General features: G+C 52.0%; 1 protein-coding gene and 1 long non-coding RNA gene across 2 annotated transcripts; both read left to right on the forward strand.

Annotated features, from left to right (window-relative positions):
- Positions 1-222: 222 nt before the first annotated feature.
- On the forward strand, positions 223-3,709 carry LOC106819842 (the record flags this gene model as incomplete). Its single annotated transcript, XM_014824420.1, is given in 2 exon segments — positions 223-379; positions 3,633-3,709. Coding segments are annotated over 2 exon segments (234 nt in total), but the record flags the coding sequence as incomplete, so codon positions are not given.
- Positions 3,710-7,906: 4,197 nt separating this feature from the next.
- LOC106819843 lies at positions 7,907-8,273 on the forward strand. The gene is made up of 3 exons (XR_001395505.1): positions 7,907-7,961; positions 8,020-8,034; positions 8,238-8,273. It is a non-coding gene; the product is annotated as an uncharacterized LOC106819843 (long non-coding RNA).
- The last annotated feature ends 2,328 nt before the right edge of the window (positions 8,274-10,601 follow it).

Here is a 10,601-nt window from a genome sequence, read left to right on the forward strand (position 1 = left end):
AATGATCACATGTACTATTCCCTCTCATGTACAATCACCCCTAATCTGTAATGTCACCTTTGACCTTTCACATTTTTGACATTTTACCTAATGTACAGTGATTCCTGGCCTTTGACCTATAATGTAGAGTGAGTTCTGACCTTTCACCTTTGACGGACAGTGCCCCTGACCTTTGCCCTCTAATGTTCAGTGACCCCCGACCTTTGACCTCTGCTTCGTTAGGGAGCTGACCTTGAGGATTCGATGAAGATGGGGATCATTCCCCGGATAGTTCAGGACATCTTCAATCACATCTATGGGATGGACGAAAACCTTGAATTCCACATCAAGGTCTCCTACTTCGAAATCTACATGGATAAAATACGTGACTTGCTAGATGGTAGGTGCTGCAGGCGGTCGTGTAGATCGCATCGCCATGGAAACCACGGTTGTCAGAAACAAAATTAGCCTTGATGTTACTCTTAATGCTAACGTTGTCTTGTAGACTGTTGTCTGTTGACAGAAGCATGGGATTCGAGTTTCTCATATGCAGTGTATGCAGACCCGGTCTATGAGAAAATGTTAAGACCAGTGTTAAGACTAATTTTGTTTCTGACAATGGGTGCTGCCCCTGGCTTTATGCTCATATTTGAATGGTAGGTGGAGTGGGTTGCATAGAAAGCCTGGTTTGTGCGAGGGAAGAGCGAATTTATTTGTAGTTCTAGGGTGCTTATATTTGAATGGTAAGTGGAATTTGGCATTGAAAGCCTTCTTCATGGGGGAGAGAGAATTTATCTGTAGTTGCAGGGTATATTTAGAAGTAGATTCAGATGTGGGGAAACTGTAACAGAAAGTGTAGATCTACATTCTTTCTATCGTGCCCCTCCCCCCTACATTACACATGGGGTGCTCCTCCCCCCTACATCACACATGCCGTGCCCCTCCCCCCTACATCACACATGGCGTGCCCCTCCCCCCTACATCACACATGGCGTGCCCCTCCCCCCTACATCACACATGGTGTGCCCCTCCCCCCTACATCACACATGACGTGCCCCTCCCCCCTACATCACACATGGCGTGCCCCTCCCCCCTACATCACACACACTGCACTGAGCCAAACCTAGCTATCCATTCCATCCACCCGTGCTCACTGACATCTGCAGCCCTACCTAGCGATGCTATCCCCCATCCATCCACCCTCATGCACGGACACTGAGCCTACCTAGCTATCCATCCATCCCATCACTCATCACTGACACTTGAGGCCTACCAGCATGGCTACTCCATCCCATCACTCTCAATTCACTGAACCACTGAGCCTACCTAGCATCCCTATCCATCCATCCAACCCTCATCACTGACACTGAGCCTACCTTTAGCATGCCTATCATCCATCCACCTCATCACTGACACTGACGCCTACCTAGTCATGCTCATCCATCGCACTCCACCCTCATCCACTGACACTGAGACTAGCCTAGCATGCTTATCCATCCCATTCACCCCTCATCACTGACACTGAGCTACCCTAGCATGCTACTTCCTCCATCCACCCTCATCACCTGACACTGAGCCCCCCTACCTAGCTATCCATCCAGTCCACCTTCATCACTGACACTGAGGCCTACCTAGCTATCTATCCATCCACATCTGCATCACTGACACATGAGCCTACCTATGCTATCTATCCATCCACCCTCATCACTGACACTGAGCCCTACCTAGCTACTCCATCCATCAGCCCTCATCATGACACACTGGAGCCTACCTAAGCTATCCATCCATCACCTCATCACTGACACTGCAGCCCTACCTAGCATGCTTATCCATCCACCCTTCTTCACTTGACACTGCAGCCTATCTAGCATGCTATCCATCATCCGCCCTCATCACGTGACACTGCAGCCTACCCTAGCATGCTATCCATACATCCACCCTCATCACTGACACGAGCCTTACCCTATAGCTATCCAATCCATCCAGCTCATCACTGACACTTGAGCCTACCTAGCATGGCTATCCATCCATCCACCCTCATCACTGACACCTGAGCCTACCTAGCATGCTAGCCATCCATCCCCCTTCATCACTTGACACTGAGCCTACCTAGCTCTATCCATCCATCCACCCCTCATCACTGCACACGAGCCCTACCTGAGCATGCTCATCCATCCAATCACCCTCATCGCTGGACAACTGCAGCGTACCCTAGCCATGGCCTATCTATCCATCACCCTCATCACTGAACTGAAGCCTACCTAGCATGGCTATCCATCCATCCACCCTCATCACTGCACACTGAGCTATCCTATTCATGCACCACCATCCATCGCTCATCACTGACAGCTTAGCCTACTAACATGCTATCCATCCATCCCACCTCATGGATAAATGCCCCCCCCCACCTTCTTCTTCTACACTGTACCATGGGTATGGTGCGTGTGGCAGGTTGTTAGGAGTGTTGACCGGGATTTCATCTTTTGATGCCCATGGTTACCATGTTGTCGATGTAGGGGCGGAGGGGCCACTCATCGATTGTGATGCTAGGGCGGAGGGGCACGCCATTAGGTGATGAGGGGGAGCGGGCGCACGCCATGTTGAGTAGGGGGGACGGCACGTTCAACGCTGTGAACTGCTAGGGGGGAGTGGCACGCCATGGTGCGATTAGGGCGGGCAGCGTGCACGTTATGTGTGATTGTTAGGGGGAGGGCACGTTAGTGCGATGTAGGGGGATCGGCACGCCATCGTGTATGTAGGGCGGGGGGGGCACCCATGTTGATGTAGGGGGAGGGGCACGCCATGTGTTGATTAGGGGGAGGCCGCGCACGTCATGGTGATGTTAGAGGAGGCAGGGCACGACCATGTGCTGATGTAGGGCGGTAGGGCACGCCATGTGCTGATGTAGGGGGGAGGCGGCACGCCATTGCTGATGTAGCAGTAGGGGGCGAGCGGACATGCCCANCCTTGAGGGCATTGGTCCCATCCATCCATCCACCTCACAAGCCCTGACACCCCTGGACCTACCTAATATGCCATCATCGACGCCTCGATCACTGGAAACACTGGACCTGACCTAAGCAATGCTATCGCATCCATTTACCCCTCCTCGCCTGACACTGAGGGCCCTCCTAGCGATGCTAGTCCAGTCATCCACCTCGATCACGTGACGACTGAGTAGGCTCAGTGTTAGTGATGAGGGTGGATGGATGGATAGATAGCTAGGTAGGCTCAGTGTCAGTGATGAGGGTGGATGGATGGATAGCTAGGTAGGCTCAGTGTCAGCGTTGCTCTCCACACTTATGTGAGTGCATTTATAATCAGTCTCCACCAGTTACCCTCCAGCTACCGGTCCATGTTATTGTGGTAAGTGCATGCTCAGTAACTCCACCCTCTATTATGTGATGTGGGCGAGGGGGGGGCAAGTGAGTGTTATGTATGCAAGCGAGTCTCATGTATGCAAGCGAGTCTTATGTATGCAAGCGAGTCTTATGTATGCAAGCGAGTGTTATGTATGCAAGCGAGTCTTATGTATGCAAGTTTCCCTCGTTCAGTAACGCCGACCTTTTTTTTTCTCGAAAATTCGTCAAGTGTTCGAGGTAGCATTTCGTGGTAACCATGGTTACTACTATTATTCATGATTCTGTTTGCAGTGACGAAGACAAACCTGGCGGTGCATGAGGATAAGAACAGAGTTTCGTACGTCAAGGTAAGAAATAATAGATATTAGTCGTCATTAATTTATCACGTGCATGATTTAATAACGTAGTCAATAGTAATCGGACCCACCACCCAGTGTTTGCACTGTTGTATTGCGTGGTTTTCTCATGTAATAGTAATCGGACCCACCACCCANCCCTACATCACACATGGTGTGCCCCTCCCTCCTACAGCACACATGACATGCCCCTCCCCCCTACATCACACATGGCGTGCCCCTCCCCCTACAGCACACATGACATGCCCCTCCCCCCTACATCACACATGGTGTGCCCCTCCCCCCTACATCACACATGGCGTGCCCCTCCCCCCTACATCACACATGGCGTGCCCCTCCCCCCTACATCACACATGTAATCCATGGGCATAAAATATTAAATCCCGGTCAACACTCATAACACACCCTGCCACACGCACCCATACCCATGCACAGTGTAGAAGAAGAAGGTGGGGGGGGGGCATTTATCCATGAGGGTGGATGGATGGATAGCATGCTAGGTAGGCTCAGTGTCAGTGATGAGGGTGGATGGATGGATAGCTATGCGTAGGTAGGCGCTCAGTGTCAGTGATGAGGGTGGATGGATGGATAGCATGCTAGTAGGTTCAGTCGTCAGTGATGAGGTGATGGATGGATAGCTAGGTAGGCTCAGTGTCGTAATGAGGGGATGGATGGAATGGGTGCATGCTAGGTAGGCCTCAGTGTCCAGGAGATAGAGGGGGTGGAATGGATGGATGAGCAATGCTAGGTAGGCTCGTGTTGAGTGATGAGGGATGGATTGGAATGATAGCTGCTAGTAGGCTCAGTGTCAGTGACTGAGGGTGGATGATGGCTAGCCTGGCTAGGCTAGGAGGCTTCAGTATCAGTGTGAGGGTGGAATGGACTGGATAGCTGGTAGGGCTGCAGTGGTCCAGTGATGAGGTGATGGATGGATAGCATGCTAGGTTCAGGCGTCGCAGTGTCAGTGATGAGGGTGGATGGATGGCTGCATGCTAGGTTGGGCCGCTCAGTATAGTGACTGAGGGTGCGGAATGGATGGATAGCTAGGCTAGGCTGACAGTGTCAGTGATGACGGGTGGATGGATGGATAGCTGCTAGTAGGGCTCAGTGTCAGTGATGGGTGGCTGGATGGATGCATGGCTAGGTAGGGTCAGTGTCAGTGATGAGGGTGAATGGATGATATGCTAGGTAGGTTAAGGCTCGTGTCGTGATGAAGGTGGACATGGACGTGGGATAGCATGCTAGGTAGGCTCAGTGTCAGTGATGAGGGTGGATGGATGGATAGCATGCTAGGTAGGCTCAGTGTCAGTGATGAGGGTGGATGGATGGATAGGCATGCTAGGTAGCTCAGTGTGCAGTGATTGAGGGTGGATGGATGGATGGATAGCATGCTAAGTAAGGCTCGCTGTCGCAGTGATGAGGGTGGATGGATGGATAGCATGCTAGGTAGGCTCAGTGTCAGTGATGAGGGTGGATGGATGGATAGCTAGGTAGGCTCAGTGTCAGTGATGAGGGTGGATGGATGGATAGCATGCTAGGTAGGCTCAGTGTCAGTGATGAGGGTGGATGGATGGATAGCATGCTAGGTAGGCTCAGTGTCAGTGATGAGGGTGGATGGATAGCATGCTAGGTAGGCTCAGTGTCAGTGATGAGGGTGGATGGATGGATAGCATGCTAGGTAGGTAGGCTCAGTGTCAGTGATGAGGGTGGATGGATGGATAGCATGCTAGGTAGGCTCAGTGTCAGTGATGAGGGTGGAATGGATGGATAGCATAGGTAAGGGCTCAGTGTCAGTGTGAGGGTGGATGGATGCCTATGCATGCTAGGTAGGCTCAGTGTGCAGTGATGAGGGTGGGATGGATGAGATAAGGCAGCTAGGTAAGGCTCAGTGGTTAGTGGATGAGGGTGGATTGGATGGATAGCATGCTAGGCTAAGGCTCAGTGTCAAGTGAATGAGGGTGGATGGATGGTGCATGACTAGGTAAGTAGGCTCGTGTCAGTGATGAGGGTGGATTGGATGGATAAGGCTGGCTAGGTAGGCTGCAGTTGTGCGTGATGAGGGGGTGGATGGATTTGCTAAGCTAGGTAGTGCCTCAGTGTCGTGATGGGTGGATGTGATGGATAGCATGCTAGGTAGGCTGCAGTGTCAGTGATCGAGGGTGGATCGATGGGATGCATGCTAAGGTAGGGCTCAGTGTCAGTGATGAGGGTGGATGGATGGATAGCATGCCTAGGTAGGGCTAGTGTCAAGTGATGAGGGTGGATGGATGGATAGCTGAGGTGGCTCAGTGTCATGTCAGTGATGAGTGTGGATGGATGGATAGGCATGCTAGGTAGGCTCAGTGTCAGTGGATGAGGGTGGATGGATGAGATTAGCATGCCTAGGTAGGCTCAGTATCAGTGATGAGGGTAGATGGATGGATAGGAATGCTGAGGTAGGCTCAGTGTCAGTGATGAGGGTGGTGGATGGATAGGCATGCTAGGCTAGGGCTGAGTGTCAGTGATGAGGGTGGATGATGATAGCATGCTAGGTAGGTAGGCTCGGTCAAGTGATGAGGGTGGATGGATGGAGTAGCATGCTAGGATAGAGCCTCAGTGTAGTGATGAGGGATGGATGGATGGATAGGCATGGCTAAGGTTAGGCTCAGTGTCAGTGATGAGGGTGGATGGATGGATATCGCTAGGTAGGCTCAGTGTCAGTGATGAGGGTGGATGGATGGATAGCATGCTAGGTAAGGCTGCAGTGTTCAGTGATGAGGGTGGATGGATTGGTAATCATGCTAGGTTTAGGGCTAGTGTCAGCGATGAGGGTGGACTGGAATGGATAGCATGCTAGGTAGGCTCGTGTCAGCGATGAGGGTGGAGTGGATGGATAGATGCTAGGTAGGCTTGCAGTGTCAGTGATTGAGGGTTGGATGATGGATAGCATGCTAGGTAGGCTCAGTATCAGTGAATGAGGCGTGGATGGATGGATAGCTGGCTAAGGTAGGCTCAGTTGTAGTGATGAGGGTGGATGTGGATTAGGCATGGCTCCGGTAGGCTCAGTGTCAGTGATTGGGGTGGAATGGATGGATAGGGATGCTTAGGTAGGCTCAGGTGTCGTGATGAGGGTGATGGATGGATAGCAATGCTAGGTGGCTCCGTGTCAGTGAATGAGGGTGGATGGCATGGCATAGCATGCTAGGTAGGGCTCAGTGTCAGTGATGAAGGGTGGATGGGATTGGATAGCATGCTAGGTCAGGCTCAGTGGAAGGCGATGAGGGTGATGGATGGATAGCAATGCTAGTAGGCTAGTGGGTCAGCGATGAAGGGTGGATGGATGGGATAGCATGCCTAGGTAGGTCAGTGTGCAGTGATGAGGGTGGATGGATGGAATAGCGGATGCTAGGTAGGCTCAGTGTCAGTGATGAGTGTGGATGGTGGATTGCATGCTAGGTAGGCTCAGTGTATGTGATGAGGGTGGATGGATGGATAGCATGCTAGGTAGGTAGGCTCAGTGTCAGTGATGAGGGTGGATGGATGGATAGCATGGGCTAGGTAAGTAGGCTCGAGTGTCAGTGGGATAGAGGGTGGATGGATGGATAGCGATGCTAGGTAGGCCTCAGTGTCAGTGTGAGGGTGGATGGATGGATAGCTAGGTAGGGCTCCGTGTCAGTGTGAGGGTGGATGGATGGATAAGCATGCTAGGCTAGGCTCAGTGTCAGTGATGAGGGTGGATGGATGGATGAGCATGCTAGTGAGGCTCAGTAGTCAGTGATGGAGGGTGAGATGGATGGATAGCATGGGCTAGGTAGGCTGCAGTGTCAGTGATGAGAGGGTGGAATGGATGGATAGAGGCTAGGTAGGCTGAGTGTCAGCTGTCAGATTGGATGAGTGTGGATGGATGGATAGCATGCTAGGTAGGCTCAGTGTCAGTGCTGAGGGTGGAAGAGAGAATGGATAGGCATGCGTAGTAGGTGCTGGCAGTATCGTGATGGAGGGTAGATGGATGGTTAGAGTGCTAGGTAGGGTCACCTCTAGTGTCCAGTGATGAGGGTGGATGGATGGATAGGCATGCTAGTAGGCTCAGATGTGCAGTGAAGTGAGTAAGAGTGGATGGATGGATAGCATGGGCTAGTAGAGCCTCAGTGTCGTGATGGAGGGTGATGGATGGCTAGCATGCTAGGTAGGCTCAGTATCAGTGATGAGGGATAGATTGGATGGATAGGCATGCTAGGTAGCTCAGTGTCAGTGATGAGGGTGGATGCGATGGATAGCATGCTAGGTAGGGCTGAGTGTCCAGTGATGAGGGTGGATGGAATCGGATAGCAAGTGCCTAGTAGGTAGGCTCAGTGTCAGTGATAGGGTGGATGATCGGATGCATGCTAGGTAGGAGCTCAGTGTCAGTGATGAGGGTGGATGGATGGATAGCTCGGCTAGGTAGGACTTGCAGTGTCAGTGATGAGGGTGGTATGGATGGATAGCATGCTAGGCTAGGCCTCAGTGTCAGTGATGAGGGTGGATGGATGGATACGGAATGCTAGGTAGGGCTCAGTGTCAGATGATGAGGGTGGATGGATGGATAGCATGCTAGGTAAGGCTCAGTTGTCAGTGCTGAGGGTGGATGGAATGGATAAATGCTCGGTAGGCTCAAGTGTCAGCGATGAGGGTGGATGGATGATAGCCATGCTAGTAGGCTTCAGTAGTCAGGCGATGAGAGGTGGAATTGGATGATAGCAGCTAGGGTAGGTCAAGTGTGGCAGTGATGAGGGTGGGATGGATGGATAGGGATATGCTAGGTAAGGCCTCAGTGTCAGTGATGAGGGTGGATGGATGGATAGCATGCTAGGTAGGGCTCAGTAGTCAGTTGATGAGGGTGTGATGGATGGGATAGCATGCCTAGGTTAGGCTCAGTGTCAGTGATGAGGGTGGATTGGATGGATAGCATGGCTAGGTAAGGCTAGTGTCAGTGATGAGGGTGGATGATGAGATAGGCTAGGTAGGCTCAGTGTCAGTGATGAGGGTGGATGATGGATAGCATGCCTAGCTAGGCCTCATGGTCGTGATGGGGTGGGATGATGGATAGGCATGCTAGGTTGGCTCAGATGTCGTGATGAGGGTGGATGGATGGATAGCATGCTAGGTAGGCTCAGTGTCAGTGATGAGGGTGGATGATGGATAGGGCTAGGTTAGGGTCAAGTGTCACTGTCAGTGATGAGTGTGGATGGATGGATAGATGCTAGGTAGGCTCAGTGTCCAGTGATGAGGGTGATGGATGGATAGCATGGCTAGGTAGGCTCAGTAAATCAGATGATAGAGGGTAAGATGGATGGATTAGCATGCTAGGTAGGGCTCAGTGTCAGTGATGAGGGTGGATGATGGATGATGCCTAGGTAGGGTCAGTGTCAGTGATCGCGGGTGGATGGATGGATAGCATGATAGGTTAGGCTCAGTGTCAGTCGTGAGGGTGGATGGATGGATAGCATGCTAGGTAAGGCTGCAGTGTCTAGTGATGAGGGTGGATGGATGGATAAGGCACTGCTAGGTAGGCTGAGTGTCAGTGATGAGAGGTGATGGATGGATAGGGAATGCTAGGTAGGCTCAGTGTCAGATGCTGAGGGTGGATGGATCGATATGCTAGGTAGGCTCAGTTGTCGTGATGAGGGTGGAGTGGATCGGATAGGATGCCTCAGGTAGGCATATGTATATATGGATGATGGATAGAATGCTAGAGGCCGCTCAGTGTCACGTGAATGAGGTGGATGGATGGATAGCATGCTAGGTAGGCTGCGTGTCAGTGATGAGGGTGAGATGGATGGATAACATGCTAGTAGGCTCAGTGATCAGCGATGAGCGGTGGATGGATTGGATAGCATCGCTAGTAGGCCACTCGTGTGCAGCGAGGTGGAGGGTGGCATGGATGGATACATGCTAGTGGCTCAGTGTCAGTGATGAGGTGGATGGATGGATAGCATGCTAGGTAGCCTGTATCAGTGATGAGGGTGATGGATGGAATACGCAATGCTAGGCTAGGTCCACTCAGTGTCAGTGATGAGGGTGGATGGATGGGATAGCATGCTAGTAGGCTCAGTGTCAGTGGATGAGGGGGGTGGATGGGGTGCGATAGCTAGGTAGGCTCAGTTCAGTGATGGAGCAGGTGGACTGGATGTTAGCGCATCGGCGTAGGTGAGGAGAGACTGTGAAGGCTGTCGAGTGAGTAAGAGGGGTGGATGGAGATGGAGGTGAATGCCTAGGTAGTCGGCTGAGGTCAGTGATGGGTGGATGGACGGATAGTGGCTAGGTAGGCCTCAGTGTCAGGATGAGGGTAGGGATTGATGGCGGTAGCATGGCTAGGTGGCTCAGTGTCACGCGATGAGGGTGGATGGAGTGCGATACTGCTATGGTACCGCAGTGTCAGGCGATCGAGGGTGGATGGATGGATACATGCTAGGTAGGAGCTCAGTGTCAGTGTGAGGTGGATGGAATGGATACAATGCTGTACTAGTGTCTGATGAGCTGTGGATGGATGGAATACGCATGCTAGGTGGCTCTAGTGTCAGTGATGAGGGTGGATTGGATGATGCATGCTAGGTAGGCTCAGTGTCAGTGATGGGGGTGGATGGATGGATAGGCATGCTGGTAAGGGCTCAGTGATCAGTGATGAGGGTGGATTGGATGGATAGATGCTAGGTGGCTCAGTGGTCAGTGATGAGGGTGGATGTGGATGTTAGGTAGAGCTCAGTGTTCAGTGATGAGGGTGGATGGATGTAGCTAATGCTAGGTAGGCTCGTGTCAGTGATGAGGGTCGGAGGATGGATTAGGCATGCTAGTAGCGGCTCATGTCGTGATCGAGGGTGGAACTGGATGGATTAGACATGATAGGTAAGCTGGTGCTCAGTGATGAGGGCTGGATGGATGGATAGCT

Source organism: Priapulus caudatus, unplaced genomic scaffold (assembly GCF_000485595.1).
Source record: "Priapulus caudatus unplaced genomic scaffold, Priapulus_caudatus-5.0.1 Scaffold4770, whole genome shotgun sequence".
NCBI lineage: Eukaryota > Metazoa > Priapulida > Priapulimorpha > Priapulimorphida > Priapulidae > Priapulus > Priapulus caudatus.